The 17,902-nt window shown below is 37.4% G+C and overlaps 1 protein-coding gene across 3 annotated transcripts in view; it reads left to right on the top strand.

Moving 5' to 3' along the window:
* The window catches only part of ADAM29 (ADAM metallopeptidase domain 29), a 76,794-nt gene extending 62,673 nt beyond the window's left edge, over positions 1-14,121 (top strand). For all 3 annotated transcript variants that reach the window (XM_006930770.5, XM_011281565.4, XM_045055667.1), the window contains one exon: positions 11,213-14,121. In XM_006930770.5, coding sequence (XP_006930832.4) covers positions 11,258-14,092 — 2,835 coding nt within the window. In that variant the 5' untranslated portion in view covers positions 11,213-11,257 and the 3' untranslated portion in view covers positions 14,093-14,121. The remainder of the gene's footprint in view (positions 1-11,212) is intronic.
* The last annotated feature ends 3,781 nt before the right edge of the window (positions 14,122-17,902 follow it).

Here is a 17,902-nt window from a genome sequence, read left to right as displayed (position 1 = left end):
CGCATTGATCTCACTGTTGTCAGGGTAGAGCCTGCTTCATATCTTCTGTCTTCCTCTCTCTCTGCCCCTCCCATCCTGTGCTCCCTTTCTCAAAAGTAAATAAACCTTTAAAAAAGGATTATAAGGGTTAATATTTATCTCTGCATCTTCAATTCTGTTTTATTTACCTACATGTTTATCCTCACACCTTTACCGCACTTTTTTGATAGCTGCAGGTTTATATTTTCGAATCAGGAAGTGGTAATCCTCCAACCTTGTTTTTTCTCCAAATTGTTTTGACTATTTCAGGTGTTTTGTTTTTCCATGTAAATTTTAGAATTACTCAATATCTAAAAAAAATCCCTGATGAAATTTCGATAGGGATTGAGGTGACTCTATACATTAATTGAGAATGATTTCCACCTTAATAGTAGTGAATCTACTAGCGAATGAACATAGAATATCTATTTTATTTAAATCTTCTTTTGCTTCACTCAGGAAAGATTTGTAATTTTTAGTGTACAAATCTTGATTTTTTTTCCTGTCTTTGTTAAATGCTTCTAAATACTTAAATTTTTTTATGCTACTATTACACAAATTGTGTTCTTAATGTGAATTTTTGATTGTTCATTGCTCATAGAAATGTATTTAATTTTTTTATATTGATCTTGTATCCTGTGGTATTTCTGTACTTAGTGTAAGTTTTTAGTGTGTTTCCTAGTACTTTTGGTATACAGGATCATGCCATTCGCAAGAAGTTTTACTTCTTTTTTCCAATATAAATGCCTTTTATTTCCTTTTTTGCTTAATTGCACTATGTTTGTTGCATTATGCTAAATTATTTCCATATAGTAAGTATGCTTTTTCCAGGCAAATTACATGGGAGGAGTTCTAAATTTGTGTTTTCTCATTTTTCTTTATATTTCCTGTTTTCATTGCATAATCAGTGAATTATCATAATTTTAAAAATTTTACTTTTATCCATATTCTTTTTATTATTTTCCAATTATTTCAATGGAAATTACTCCAAATGTTGTATATGGGAAGGAAAATGGTACTCGTGCTGAAGAAAAAAGTGTTTTATATGGTATAAATCAATTTGTTATATGTTTACAAGTAACATATTTATACATGTGTGTAAACAAACACACACACATAACTAAATGGTAATAAATAACCTGTTAATTTGCATATAAGCTCAATCTGTTTATTATCTTTTTTGCTTCAGAATTTACATTCTTGTTCTTAACATGATAGTATACTATTGTAGGATGAATTACACCACTAAAAAAGTCATACGTTGGTCCAAACTCCAAGTACGTCATAATGTGACTATATTTGGAGATCATTTAAGGATCCTTAAAGATCTTTGAAAAGAGGTCATTAAGGTGTGCCCTAATCCAATATGACTGGTATCCTTATAAGAAAGGGAAATTTGACACAGACATTTACAGAGTGAAGGTAATGTGAAAATTCAGCCAGAAGAGAGCTTAAAGGTAGCTTGGGAGAGAAATGATCCAGAACTTTCCCTCATGCCCCTCAGCAGAATCAACCCTGCCAATACCTTGATCTCAGATTTCCAGCCTCCAGAACTGTGAGAAAATAAATTTCCATTGTTTCAGCCCCCATTCTGTAGTACTTTAATATGGCAGCCCTGGCAGACTAACACATACTTGAATCCCAACAGACTAGTGTACATCTGTCTGAAAAGAATTATATTTTTGTCACTTTAATTTCTTTAATAACTGGGACAGTGATGGTTCTTCAGCCCTTAATTGAAAGTCATCAAGTGTCAGAGAAGGGATTCTCTGCTGTTCCTCTAATTCTAGATGTTCCAATTGATGTGTAGAAACTATTGTCATATCTTTGATGCTAAGAAATTTTTGTAATTGCATTGGTTTTCTTATATATTACATCTATATATTATTATACATCTATATATAATGTATGTTATATATATCTCCATATATAGATAGATATAGATAGATATAGATATAGATATAGATATAGATATAGATATAGATATAGATATAGATATAGATAGATATAGATGATATAGATATAGATATAGATAGATATAGATGATATAGATATAGATATAGATATAGATATAGATATAGATATAGATATAGATATAGATATAGATATAGATATGCAGGTCACACTTAAAGAATCACAGAGTCAAGGCAACCTCTCCATGCTCTACACTTAGCTTTGAGATAACCCTCTAGGCTTTATACCATAATTTTCTGGGAAGATAGGCAATTATCAGACTTTCTGATGCAATCATTTCTTGTCCACGGCATAAAATTAGTTACTCAAGTATAATAAGACTGTGCTTAGTAACTCAAGCTTCTTAATTCATAACAACTAATTAAGTAATTGACAGAATAAACAGACATGTAAATGTTAGGTGTGACTCAGCCCAACTCAGTGCATTCATATGTATTTCTAGACAGTTGTTATTTGTAAGATATTTTGTGTGGCATAATGGTTCTGGGAAAAGGATACCTTAATTGGGAGAAATAAAAATCATGATCTTTTACTTCATGTAATATAAATTAGTTTGAGAGATAAGGTTATAGATCTAAGTAAGTTTATACTTATTTGCTTAAATAAGATTATGTAAACCTTGCTATACAAGAGAGGCTATGGTGAAAGAGATAAATAAGTCACCAATGTGGTATCTAAATAATGTTTTTAGCCTCTTTGAACTTCCCACATTCTCTTCATTGTTCTCTGTTAGGTGACAACCTTGCTTCAGAATTTACTAAGAAATATAATCCAACAGAGAAGAAAATCTCTCATAGTACCACAGATAAATCTATAAATAAAAGGTCTGAGGATTTCTTCACCCACCCTAGCAAAAACCATTTTATTTCATTTGGTTTGATATTTCATTTTAAAACATCATTTTGTTTGGTTTTCTCCAATATCCTCTCCAGTTTTTTTCAAAGATTTTTTCCTTTGAGTATATGACTCTGACCCCCTCATCCCCTTCTCCACTTTACTGGCTCCCTGGTCCAACATTATAATTTGTCCTTTCTCTACTGGCTCAATCTTTTCTGTACACACTATGCTGTGTCTCCAACATCTAAAATCACAGCCTTTACTACAAACACTCCTCTTCCTATAGTCTTTCATAACCTTGACAGTACAATTGTTCTAAAGGATATCTTTACACATGTGCTCTCTTCTTTCTTTCATACCCTAGGGTGCCTATCAAAAAGGTAAAACTCTTCTTATCAAGGTACTGCATAATTTCTAATCCATCATGTCAAAGGGGCAGTCCACTCCTCATCTTCCTGACATGGAAGACTTTTTTTCCCTGGTTTTCATTAAAACACACTCTCTCATTACTAATCCATTGTCTGCTTTGTTGCTTCTTCTCCTTTGCTTTCTTTTTTTTTTTCTTCAATATATGAAATTTATTGTCAAATAGGTTTCCAAACAACACCCAATGATCATCCCAAAAGTGCCCTCCTCAATACCCATCACCCACCCTCCCCTCCCTCCCACCCCCCATCAACCCTCAGTTTGTTCTCAGTTTTTAACAGTCTCTTATGCTTTGGCTCTCTCCCACTCTAACCTCTTTTTTTTTTCCTTCCCCTCCCTCATGGGTTTCTGTTAAGTTTCTCAGGATCCACATAAGAGTGAAAACATATGGTACCTGTCTTTCTCTGTATGGCTTATTTCACTTAGCATCACACTCTCCAGTTCCATCCATGTTGCTACAAAGGACTATATTTCATTCTTTCTCATTGCCACGTAGTACTCCATTGTGTATATAAACCACAATTTCTTTATCCATTCATCAGTTGATGGACATTTAGGCTCTTTCCATAATTTGGCTATTGTTGAGAGTGCTGCTATAAACATTGGGGTAAAAATGCCCCTATGCATCAGTACTCCTGTATCCCTTGGGTCAATTCCTAGCAGTGCTATTGCTGGGTCATAGGGTAGGTCTATTTTTAATTTTTTGAGGAACCTTCACACTGTTTTCCACAGTGGCTGCACCAGTTTGCATTCCCACCAACAGTGCAAGAGGGTTCCCGTTTCTCCACATCCTCTCCAGCATCTAGAGTCTCCTGATTTGTTCATTTTGGCCACTCTGACTGGCGTGAGGTGATATCTCACTGTGGTTTTGATTTGTATTTCCCTGATAAGGAGCGACGTTGAACATCTTTTCATGTGCCTGTTGGCCATCCGGATGTCTTCTTTAGAGAAGTGTCTTTTCATGTTTTCTGCCCATTTCTTCACTGGGTTATTTGTTTTTTGGGTGTGGAGTTTGGTGAGCTCTTTATAGATTTTGGATACTAGCCGTTTGTCCGATAGGTCATTTGCAAATATCTTTTCCTATTCCGTTCGTCGCCTTTCAGTTTTGTTGATTGTTTCCTTTGCTGTGCAGAAGTTTTTTATCTTCATAAGGTCCCAGTAGTTCATTTTTGCTTTTAATTCCCTTGCCTTTGGGGATGTGTCAAGTAAGAGATTGCTACAGCTGAGGTCAGAGAGGTCTTTTCCTACTTTCTCCTCTAGGGTTTTGATGGTTTCCTGTCTCACATTCAGGTCCTTATCCATTTTGAGTTTATTTTTGTGAATGGTGTGAGAAAGTGGTCTAGTTTCAATCTTCTGCATGTTGCTGTCCAGTTCTCCCAGCACCATTTGTTAAGGAGGCTGTCTTTTTTCCATTGGATGTTCTTTCCTGCTTTGTCAAAGATGAGTTGGCCATACGTTTGTGGGTCTAGTTCTGGGGTTTCTATTCTATTCCATTGGTCTATGTGTCTGTTTTTGTGCCAATACCATGCTGTCTTGATGATGACAGCTTTGTAGTAGAGGCTAACGTCTGGGATTGTGATGCCTCCCGCTTTGGTCTTCTTCAAAATTACTTTGGCTATTCAGGGCCTTTTGTGGTTCCATACAAATTTTAGGATTGCTTGTTCTAGTTTCGAGAAGAATGCTGGTGCAATTTTGATTGGGATTGCATTGAATGTGTAGATAGCTTTGGGTAGTATTGACATTTTAACAATATTTATTCTTCCAATCCATGAGCACGGAATGTTTTTCCATTTCTTTAAATCTTCTTCAATTTCCTTCATAAGCTTTCTATAGTTTTCAGCATACAGATCTTTTACATCTTTGGTTAGGTTTATTCCTAGGTATTTTATGCTTCTTGGTGCAATTTTGAATGGGATAAGTTTCTTTATTTGTCTTTCTGTTGCTTCATTGTTAGTGTATAAGAATGAAACTGATTTCTGTACATTAATTTTGTATCCTGCAACTTTGCTGAATTCATGTATCAGTTCTAGCAGACTTTTGGTGGAGTCTATCAGATTTTCCATGTATAGTATCATGTCATCTGCATAAAGTGAAAGCTTAACTTCATCTTTGCCAATTTTGATGCCTTTGATTTCCTTTTGTTGTCTGATTGCTGATGCTAGAACTTCCAACACTATGTTAAACAACAGCGGTCACAGTGGACATCCCTGTCATGTTCTTGATATCAGGGAAAAAGCTCTCAGTTTTTCCCCATTGAGGATGATGTTAGCTGTGGGCTTTTCATGAATGGCTTTTATGATGTTTAAGTATGTTCCTTCTATCCTGACTTTCTTGAGGGTTTTTATTAAGAAAGGGTGCTGAATTTTGTCAAATGCTTTTTCTGCATAGATTGACATAATCATATGGTTCTTATTTTTCCTTTTATTAATGTGATGTATCACGTTGATTGATTTGTGAATGTTGAACCAGCCCTGCAGCCCAGGAATGAATCCCACTTGATCACAGTGAATAATTCTTTTTATATGCTGTTGAATTCGATTTGTTAGTATCTTATTGAGAATTTTTGCATCCATATTCATCAGGGATATTGGCCTGTACTTCTCCTTTTTTACGGGGTCTCTGTCTGGTTTAGGAATCAAAGTAATACTGGCTTCATAGAAGGAGTCTGGAAGTTTTCCTTCCCTTTCTATTTTTTGGAATAGCTTGAGAAGGATAGGTATTATCTCTGCTTTAAACGTCTGGTAGAACTCCCCTAGGAAGCCATCTGGTCCTGGACTCTTATTTGTTGGGAGATTTTTTTGATTGATTTGATTCAATTTCCTCGCTGGTTATGGGTCTGTTCAAGCTTTCTATTTCCTCCTGATTGAGTTTTAGAAGTGTGTGGGTACTTAGGAATTTGTCCATTTCTTCCAGGTTGTCCAGTTTGTTGGCATATAGTTTTTCATAGTATTCCCTGATAATTGCTTGTATCTCTGAAGGATTGGTTGTAATAATTCCATTTTCATTCATGATTTTATCTATTTGGGTCATCTCCCTTTTCTTTTTGAGAACCTGGCTGGAGGCTTATCAATTTTGTTTATTTTTTCAAAAAAACAACTCTTGGTTTCATTGATCTGCTCTACAGTTTTTTTAGATTGTATATTGTTTATTTCTGCTCTGATCTTTATTATTTCTCTTCTTCTGCTGGGTTTAGGCTGTCTTTGCTGTTCTGCTTCTAGTTCCTTCAGGTGTGCTGTTAGATTTTGTATTTGGGATTTTTCTCATTTCTTGAGATACGCCTGGATTGCAATATGTTTTCCTCTCAGGACTGCCTTCGCTGCATCCCAAAGCGTTTGGATTGTTGTATTTTCATTTTCGTTTGTTTCCATATATTTTTTAATTTCTTCTCTAATTGCCTGGTTTTCCCACTCATTCGTTAGTAGGGTGTTCTTTAACCTCCATGCTTTTGGAGGTTTTCCAGACTTTTTCCTGTGGTTGATTTCAAGCTTCATAGCATTGTGGTCTGAAAGCGTGCATGGTATAATTTCAATTCTTGTAAACTTATGAAGGGCTGTTTTGTGACCCAGTATGTGATCTCTCTTGGAGAATGTTCCATGTGCACTCGAGAAGAAAGTATATTCTGTTGCTTTCGGATGCAGAGTTCTAAATATATGTCAAGTCCATCTGATCCAATGTATCATTCAGGGCCCTTGTTTCTTTATTGACCGTGTGTCTAGATGATCTATCCATTGCTGTAAGTGGAGTGTTAAAGTCCCCTGCAATTACCAATTCTTATCAATAAAGTTGCTTATGTTTGTGAGCAATTGGTTTATATATTTGGGGGTTCCCATATTCGGTACATAGACCTTTATAATTGTTAGCTCTTCCTCGTGGATAGACCCTGTAATTATTATATAATGCCCTTCTTCATCTCTTGTTACAGCCTTTAATTTAAAGTCTAGTTTGTCTGATAAAGTATGGCTACTCCAGCTTTCTTTTGACTTCCAGTGGCATGATAAATATTTCTCCATCCCCTCACTTTCAATCTGAAGGTGTCCTCAGGTCTAAAATGGGTCTCTTGTAGACAGCAAATAGATTGGTCTTATTTTTTATCCATTCTGATACCCTATGTCTTTTGATTGGTGTATTTAGTCCATTTACATTCAGTGTTATTATAGAAAGATATGGGTTTAGAGTCATTGTGATGTCTGTAGGTTTCATGCTTGTAGCGATGTTTCTGGTAGTTTGTCTCACAGGATCCCCCTTAGGATCTCTTGTAGGGCTGGTTTAGTGGTGACGAATTCCTTCAGTTTTTGTTTGTTTGGGAAGACCTTTATCTCTCCTTCTATTCTGAATGACAGACTTGCTGGATAAAGGATTCTCGGCTGCATATTTTTTCTGTTCATCATATTGAAGATCTCCTGACATTCCTTTCTGGCCTGCCAAGTTGCAGTAGAGAGATCGGTCACGAGTCTTATCGGTCTCCCTTTATATGTTAGAGAATGTTTGTCCCTAGCTGCTTTCAGAATTTTCTCTTTATCCTTGTATTTTGCCAGTTTCACTATGATATGTCATGCAGAAGATCGATTCAAGTTAAATCTGAAGGGAGTTCTCTGTGCCTCTTGGATTTCAATGCCTTTTTCCTTCCCCAGATCAGGGAAGTTCTCAGCTATGATTTGTTCAAGGACACCTTCAGCCCCTTTCTCTCTCTTTTTCTGGAATTCCTATGATACGGATATTGTTCCATTTGATTGCATCACTTAGTTTTCTAATTCTCTCCTCATGATCCTGGATTTTTTTAATCTCTCTTTTTCTCAGCTTCCTCTTTTTCCATAACTTTATCTTCTAATTCACCTATTTGCCCCTCTGCCTCTTCAATCCACACTGTGCCTGCCTCCCTTTTATTTTGCATTTCATTTATAGCATTTTTTAATTCATCATGACTATTTTTTAGTTCCTTGATCTCTGCAGTAGTAGATTCTCTGCTGTCTTTATGCCTTTTTCAAACCCAATGATTAATCTTATGACTATTATTCTAAATTCTTGTTCCGTTATATTGCTTATATCTGCTTTGATCATTTCTTTAGCTGTCACTTCTTTCTGGAATTTCTTTTCAGGGGAATTCTCCCATTTCATAATTTTGGCTAGTTTTCTGTCCATTATGAGTTTTAAAAGCTTGTTATGTGCTCTGCATCTGTGAGCAATGCTATATTAAAGGGTGGTCATCTACTACCCAGCCCTTTAGGAGGTGTTTTTTGGAAAGTGTTACTTTCTTTCTGTTGTTGTGTCTTTGGTTATTTTATTTCTTTACTCGTAATGATGTTTTGGATCCACCACGAGGTGTGCTTTGATTCTTTTCTTTGAAGTAACCGTGGAAAGGAAAACAAACAGATGAACATGAAACAAAGACATGCAAACACACAAATAAAACAAACAAGTAAACAGATACACACACACACACACACACACACACACACACACACACAAAGCACACACACAAACAAAAACAATCCAAAAGCAAAAAACCAGAAACAAGTACAAGTAAAGAACAGAGTAGAGGCGGTGCTGATGGAAGAACACATAGAAAGAGAGAAATGACAGGGGCAGGGACAAAGAGAAAATAAACATTGACAGGCCGAGAGACTAAATGGCTTAAACCAGGGAGAGAAAGGAAAATAAAGAAGGAGGGGGCAGGGACGAAGATAAAGGTACCCAGACAGAGAAACTATACGGCTTGATTATTCCAGAGAGAGAGAAAGGAAAGCAGAGAAGGAGGTGTAGAACATGTATGAAGAGAATGGATTAAATATGTCTGCTTAAACAAACCAACAACCAGAGTAACCAGCTAGAGGAGGGAAGAGATAAGAAGGGAGAATACGTCTCGGGGCGCCTGGGTGGCTCAGTCAGTTGAGCGTCCGACTTCAGCTCAGGTCATGATCTCGCGGTCTGTGAGTTCAAGCCCCGTGTCGGGCTCTGGGCTGATGGCTCAGAGCCTGGAGCCTGCTTCCGATTCTGTGTCTCCCTCTCTCTCTGACCCTCCCCTGTTCATGCTCTGTCTCTCTCTGTCTCAAAAATAAATAAATGTTAAAAAAAAAATTAAAAAAAAAAAGAAGGGAGAATACATCTAAATAACAAAAATTGTCCTGGAATTAATCCAGGCTAGGCAGCATCACTGGTCTGGATGATGGAGCCATCTGGTTGCACAGCATCTATCTGCTCCAGGAGATGCACAGTTACCCAGCATGGAGGGGAGTGGTTTGGTGTAGGCTGGTCCCACCTCCACTATAGGTCCTTCCTTGGTGGTGGTGGGGGTGGAGGGGGGGAAATGATGATACCCAGTCCATTCTCCACGACCTGGTGGACTCCATTCAAATTGTCCTTACTGTGTTGCAGGTGCAGAGGGGGCAGTCCTTCTGGTTTCACTGACTCCCCTGACCCTGTGCTTTGCTAGGATTCAAAGTCCCACTCTGTGCACTCTCGCACTGGGGAGGTGCCTCTCTGTGCAGCTTGAGATGTGGTCCCAGCTGGCTTTTTCTATGCCGCAGCATTTCAGGGAGCACTTCCAGCTGTGGACTGCACCGCTGACATAGCTGCCAAGCCTGGGGGTGGCAGACACAGCAGGCTTTGTTCTATCCCACAGCACTCCAGGGAGGGGACCACTTTCTCCTACTGCAGCCTGCACCCTAACCTACCACAGAACCTGGCTCCCCTCCCCAGGTACGCGAATGGGGCAGCTGGCCCCAGTCCAAAGAAAGTCCCACAGTTAACTATGGGATCTCTCTCAGTCCCAGTCCAAGGTTTATCTCTTGTCCAGATACAGTCCTATGCTTCCCCAGCCGCTCTTTCTCTTCCCTTTGTCTTTCCTCAAAAGGGGATCCTTCCCCTTGATGCCTATGCAGCCCGTTTTATCTCCTCCAGTTCACAATCACCCACCTATATTCCATCAAGGATGTCCCGGTATCTCCTTTTAAGACTCAGTCTCTTTTCCTCCCAGACTTCTGGGGTTCAAAGTCCTTTGGCTTGAGTACTTCTTTGTTTGAGAGATGCGGGAAGTACAGATACCTCTATTTCCCTGCCATGTTGGCCTGCCTTCTCCCTCTCATTGAATGTTTTCAGGGTATTTAGTTACATTTAGAGGGAACAAGCAGAGAAACTGAGTTTATATGACCTTGTTGCAGAAATTAAATTGGCCAATTTTTTTGAATGATGTTCTATATTAAAAATGTAATAAAGTATAAACACTATTGAGTAACATTCCAAAGAACAATAAAAGTCAAGTCAACCATTTTTTATTACGTAAAGAATTAAGATAGGCATTATAGGAGATACCAACATTTGTGAAAGGCACAAATAATGCTCTTGAGTATTTCTAGTCTGATAAGCCTAGTAAGAATAATGTAAGGAAGAAAAAAGAAATAAACCTTTTTGCTTCAGGGAGGTATGTGGTAAGCACCATGAAAAATATTAAAATTAATATTAAATTAATATTAAATTATATTTATGTTAAATTAATATTAAAATATCATAATATTAAAAAATATTATAAGTGCTTTTTACAAAAAAAAGTCTCTTAACTAATCAGTTGAGTTTGAAAAACAGAAAGAGGTATTACTATTTATGCCAATTTAACATGTGTAAATTGAGACAATCTCAGCAATATAGGTCACCTAACTCTAAGACCCTTCTGTTTTAACTATTAATTTTGGAAATGTTCATGCATATGCATATTTATAGAATAGTACAATAAATCCTTATTTTCCCATCATCTAGGTTTAATAACTATAAATATGTAGCCAGTTTTCATTCTTCTATATACCCTGAGTCCCTTTTTGCTGTATTAATTCTTAAGAGCAATTCTAGGAAGTTTCCTGGGTTATTCCTTGAGCAAACACTAATTACTTTTATTGCATGCCTTTTTCTTTTTCTTCACCAGGCATAACCACTTCCATCCACATGTTGCTTTTTGTTTTCCTTATAGGGGTGATACTGTAATGGTTCAACTCTGCCAGAACACAGATCCCAAATGATTAGCCCTTCATATGGACCAGCTCAGGATAAGAAGCCAGAGCATCTGGACCAATATTTCCATAATGGTGGCTTCGTAATGACTGTGATTAAAGGTCTGCTATACATGAGGATCATATTTCTGCTACACTGGTTTGGGGTGTGTCTGTTCTTTTGTGGACACACCCAGGCTGAGCACCCCCAGTATAATAGTCCTCCAGAAGTGGTGATTCCTTTGAGGATACCTGGCACTGGCAGAGGCATGAAGCCTTCAGGCTGGCTCTCTTACAGCCTGCATTTTGGGGGCAAGAGACACATTGTCCATATAAAGGTCAAGAAGCATTTGCTGTCCAGACACCTCCCAGTGTTCACCTATACAGACCAGGGTGCTCTCCTTGAGGACCAACCTTTTGTTCAGAATGACTGCTACTATCATGGTTATGTGGAGGGAGACCCAGAATCCCTGGTCGCCCTCAGTTACTGTTTCGGTGGTTTTCGAGGATTGTTACAGATAAATGACATTGCTTATGAAATTGAGCCCATGACTTTTTCTACTAACTTTGAACATCTGGTATATAAAATGGAGAGTGAGGAAGCCCAATTCCCAATCATGAATTCTGACTTTATGCGAGAGAAAATTGTACCCCAATGGGAGTCTCAAGAGATTGATAATTCTACTCAGAAACAAAGTTCTTATATGGGCTGGTGGCTCCATATGTTTGTTATTGAAATAGCAGTGGTGGTGGACCATAGTTTATATCTTCATATAAAAAAGAACATTTCAAAGTTTAATGAAGACCTATATACTATTGTAAATATAGTGGATTCCATTTATGACGTCTTGGGTCTTAAATTGCTATTGTTTGGTTTGGAGTTCTGGACTGAAAAAAACTACATTGAAGTAAATGATATAAGGAGATCTCTGAGATATTTTTGCCTTTGGAAAAAGGAAAACCTTGATATCCGCCTACCACATGATACTATACATCTTTTTATAAATAAGACAGTACGAGGAATGAGTGGCTTAGGCTACGTTCAAGGACTGTGTCAATCACACATTAATTGTGCAATTGTTACTAATGTAGAAAAAACCTTGGGCACTGTTGCAATTGCAATGGCTCATCATATTGGTCATAATTTGGGTATGATTCACGATACTGACTTTTGTACATGTGCAGTGCCTAAATGCATAATGCACTTTTCAAACCCACCAATAACTAAATTTAGCAATTGTAGTTATTCTTATTTTTGGAGATATTCTATACACCAGGTAAAATGTTTGTTCTACACTATACACACAAAGGACATATTTTCACAGACACGTTGTGGGAATGGTATTGTTGAAGATGAAGAGGAGTGTGACTGTGGACCTTTACAGAGTTGTGCAAAAGATGCCTGCTGTCTGTCAAACTGCACTTTGAGCTTTGGGTCTACATGTGCTTTTGGGCTTTGTTGCAAGGACTGCCAGTTATTACCATCAGGAAACATATGTAGAAAGCAGGTCAATGAATGTGATCTTCCAGAGTGGTGCGATGGCATATCCCACATGTGCCCGGATGATGTCTATGTGGAGGATGGAATTCCTTGTAATGAAAGTGCCTATTGCTATGAGAAGAACTGTAATGACCGCAATGAACAGTGTAAGCAGCTTTTTGGCCAAGAGGCAACGAGTGCAAGTCAGAGTTGCTACAAAAAAATAAACACTCTTGGTGATCGTTTTGGTAACTGTGGTCTCAAAAATGCTGCATATATAAAATGTAATATCTCAGACAGCCTGTGTGGCAGAGTTCAGTGTAAGAATGTGACAGAAATTCCCACTCTGCACGAACATTATACTGTGCATCAATTTCACTCCAATGACGGCGTCTGCTGGGGTATTGACTACCACTCTGGGATGCCCATACCTGATATTGGTGAAGTGAAAGATGGCACAGAGTGTGGCCCAGAACATCTCTGCATTGACAGGCAGTGTGTCCATATATCTCGCTTGGATAGTAGTTGTTCACCTAAGTTCTGTAACTTGAGGGGAATTTGCAACAATAAACATCACTGCCATTGCAACTATTTGTGGGATCCACCCAACTGCCTAAAACGGGGCAATGGAGGTAGTGTTGATAGTGGACCACCCCCGAAGAGAGAAAAAATAAAGAGGGGTTACTTGTTAGCATTCTCACTTCTTTGGTTGCTTCTCTTATTATGTTGTCTTATTTGTCTTTGCATGAAGAAAAAATCAAAGGAAAAGGAAGCTGAAAGTGCAAAACAAACACAAACGTTTCCTTTAAAACAAGTGCAAAAGGTTCCTTCAAAACAGATGCTAAATGTTCCTACTCAACCTGAAAAACCAGCACAAAATGTTCCTCCAAAACCAGAGAGTAAGGCTCCTTCAAGACAAGAGAGTAAGACTCCTTCAAGACAAGAGAGTAAGGCTCCTTCAAGACAAGAGAGTAAGCCCCCTTCAAGACAAGAGAGTAGGGCTCCTTCAAGACAAGAGAGTAAGGCTCCTTCAATACAAGAGAGTAAGCCTCCTTCAAGACAAGAGAGTAGGCCCCCTTCAAGACAAGAGAGTAGGGCTCCTTCAAGACAAGAGAGTAGGGCTCCTTCAAGACAAGAGAGTAGGGCTCCTTCAAGACAAGAGAGTAGGGCTCCTTCAAGACAAGAGAGTAAGGCTACTTTAAGACAAGAGAGTAGGGCTCCTTCAAGACAAGTGAGTAAGGTTTCGACTCAATCTGCAAAACAACAAAAAGCTCAACCCTCAAAACCACCACAAAAACTTCAGAGTCAAGCTAGCCTATCGCTTCAACAGGGTAAAGGTGGGAAACAAAGGCCATCACTAGTAAAAAATGTACCCAAATAAGTATGCATTAAACAAGGTTCTTCCTGGAATGTTTCTCCTTGTTCTCCATTATTTTAAACAATTAGAAGATCCATTTTGCCTAAAATTTCTTTCTTTATATTTTCTGGGAAAAAGCATGGCACATGGGTTGTGTACCAGTTTTCAAGTTACTCAGCTTCAAATCCCCTTCCCATTTTGTACACTTCATCACAGGGACCATATTCTGCTGTACCAGGCCCTCTTCCTATAGGGATCTGCAGTAAGGGGAATGAGTGAGAGTTTGGAAACCTGGGAGATCTGTTTGCTTCCTGTATGTCAATATCACCTCAATAACATGTTTTACACTGTCAGTTATACTTCGTTTACATATTTTTTCACTAAAATATTTATTGAAAATACTTATTTCTTTACTTATTTATGTATATTTTTTAAATTCACTGCAGACCAACTTCACTGTCATCCAGCATCAGTGTGTTATCCTGACAGTCCCGAGTTGCAGATCGTTGAGCTTCCTACCAGTATCCCAAATCTTCTGCACCAGCTTAGCACTACCTACTGTCTCAGTAGAGTTCTGGGTCTCAGATCCACGCAGTCAGACCTACAGTCTTCTAGATTTCAGTAACCCTCAAGCTCTTCCCTTTGCTCCTTAGCTCCTTGAAAGAAATCACCTTTTAACAGTTAGTATTTCATGCCTACTAACAAGTTAGTAGCACATGACTCCCTTTTCTTGTTCTTCAATATCTATTTACCCAATTCTTGTACTTAATTCTATCCCTCTAAAATTACTGATGTGCTTTTACTTTTTCTTTTTGTAATGTTATTTATTTTTGAGAAAGTGTGAGAGACAGAGTGTGAGCTTGGGAGGATTAGAAAGAGAGAGAGAGAGAGACAGAATCCAAACCAGACTCCAGGCTCTGAGCTGTCAGCACAGAGCCTGATGTGGGGCTCAAACCCACAGACCATGAGATCATGACCTGAGCCGAAGTCAGATGCCCAACTGACTGAGCCACCCAGGTGCCCCTAAAATTGCTGATGTGGTTTTACTTTTTCTGACTCAATCCTGACTGTTACAGTACTAATCTTTGTGTAATGAGGAAAGTGAAAGTCAGGAGGTGCCAGTTTTTGTTTGTTTGAGCTTTTCTTTACCACTGACCTTTCCCATCTTAAAATTACTTAAATGTACCTCAATTTTCCAACCAAAAAAAGAAAGAACAGGATGATAATAAGAATTGTCTCTCAACCTTTGGTGTTTCTTTGGTTATAAAATGAGATAAAGAAAATGCTTTCATTTTTTAGGTAGGTCTTGGTAGATAAGTTTTTTCCCCTCTGAAAACAACAATAAAAACAATTGTGCGATACCAAACACATTTTTTAATTATATGTTTAAAGTATCAGAAAACTATGAAGGAAATGAAGATTAAAAGACTTAAAAACTACAAGGAAAGGAAAACAATGAGACATATCAGTACTTTTTCCCTGGGAACAAAAGTGACTGTTCCCTGTAATGTGATGATTCTGAATACAAATTAAGGATCAACTTGGCCATCCCAGTTAGAAAGCCTCTGTTGGAGAACGAGAAGCCTGAAGCTTCTTAGTGTATATAGGAGACCAGATTGATAGATGAGACATTAAATGAGCATCAAATTCAAAATCAGTTTTCTCTATAACACATTTGCTGGATTTAGGTCCTCTCTGGGAGGGTGGGGAGACAGGTTGAAGCTTTTAAAGGAAGAAATCTCTATAATCTGTTGTACTCAAGAATCAAAGATTTGGTGGAAAAGGAGGATTTCCTTAGGACATGTCCTACCTTCCCTTTACAATGTTAGCCTGATTTTGAAGGAGTTTGGAAATAGGTTAGAGGATTGAGTTTTGAAGATTTGAATATCAGAACATAAGCACCAATTGCTTTTAGAGCTGAAAAAATAGAGGCATATGGGCTCTCAAAAGAAAGTACAGCAAGATATATGTGTCTTACTAAAACTACACTATTTGCTGACCAACTCAGTTGCTAATTGTATTGGAATTATCAGTCAGCCTGTCTTCCAAATGTAAAACAGATGAAAACTTCTCAAGTCAAAGGTAATATCAAAGTTTACCCTGAACCTCTAGGGTTCTTTATACATAACATGGAGCAGACTATAAAAAACAATTATCACACATATCAAGAGGGAAAAATTATGGCCAATGGTAAAGAGAAAACACCAACAATGACAGTAAAAGAGATGCTAGAAGCCCTCTAAAAGATGATTCAGAGAGTGGAAAAGACAATAATGAACAAAACCCCACCATCATTACTATTTTAGAGAAAATAGAAGAAAAATAAACTATGTGAAAGAAGATAGATAAATTTCACCAGAAAATTAGAACCCTATTCAAAGTTATCAAAAAGATATTCTAGAACTAAAAAAATAAAGTAACTAAATGCAGGGAATTAGCGAACATTTTGCATTATAGACTGCTTTCTTCAATTAACTGCATTAGTTAACTAGAAGAGCAGTCAGTGAAAAAATATCAATTACACACATATTGAAAAATAAAGATTAGGATACAGATTAGTGATATGTGAAACAGATCAATAAACCTAAAATTAGTAAAATAGAGCCCCAGTTGAGGAGGAGAAAGATAATTGAATAGAAATAATAAAAAAGATATGTCAGAGAATTTCCTAAAAGCATGGAAACATACCATCTCATTACTTCAAAAAACTGAATGAATTTCAAGCAGTAAATACACAAACTCACACCTAAGAGTAACTTGAAAACCAGACACTGAGAAATCTTAAGAGCAGCCAGATATATATTTCTTAAGAGGAATGACAATAAAATAGATGGCTGACCTGAACAAAATGTTTGAATGTAGAAGATAATGGAATAAGATATTTACTTGGTAACTATAATTACCAAATTAGAATTACTTTGTAAAAACAACCTTCAAGAATGAAGGAGAACAAAACTTTCCTTTGGCAAACAAATCATTGGCAGCAGTTAGCACTCAAATATTGAAATTTCTTTTTGGTAGGTAGAAACATAATACCAGAAAGAAGCATGAATGTGCAGGTGGGTATAAAATGCACAAGACACTAAATATGTGGATATAATAATTTAAAATAATGTACCAAACAATACTAATAGTATCTTATGGATTATAAAGATGTGCAGAACAAAATGCAAATATATCACAAAAGCTGGGAGGTATGCAAATAGTTAACAGGTCTAAGCATCTAACAGTACGGGGAAGAGGTAAATTAATGATATGCATAGTAGTACATGACATTGAGAACACATGCTGCAATCTTTAAAGTAACCATTAAGGGGTGCCTGAGTCACTCAGTTGGTTAAACGTCAGACTTAGGCACAGGTCATGATCTCACGGTTTGTGGGTTTGAGCCCCTTGTCAGGATCTGTGCTGACAGCTCAGAGGCTGGAGCCTGGGTTGGGTTCTTTGTCTCCCTCTCTCTCTGCCCCTTCCTTTCTTGAGCTCTGTCTCTCACTCTCAAAAACAAACAAGAACGAAAGGGAACCATTAAAATGATAAGATACGTAAATATAAGAAATTAAAGAAAAAAAGGCAAAATAAATGGTATTTGATTACTAAAGATATGGGCAAGTGAAGAAGGAAACAAACATAATGCAGGTAATGTGAAAATAGGAAAAAAAAAACCTATGGTAGATGTAAGGCCTATGTAAATGAATTACATTAAGTAATTAAAAGACTGACATGTTTCAGAGTGTAAAAATCTAGTATTATAAAACCTAGTAGTATGCTGTTTACTAAAAACACAATTTAAAAATAAAGACCTAGAGGGTGTAAAAACTTGAAAAATAATTTTTT

The sequence above is a fragment of the Felis catus genome, chromosome B1 (assembly GCF_018350175.1).
Source record: "Felis catus isolate Fca126 chromosome B1, F.catus_Fca126_mat1.0, whole genome shotgun sequence".
NCBI classification, from domain to species: Eukaryota; Metazoa; Chordata; class Mammalia; order Carnivora; family Felidae; genus Felis; species Felis catus.
This window is presented reverse-complemented; position numbering and strand designations above follow the sequence as displayed.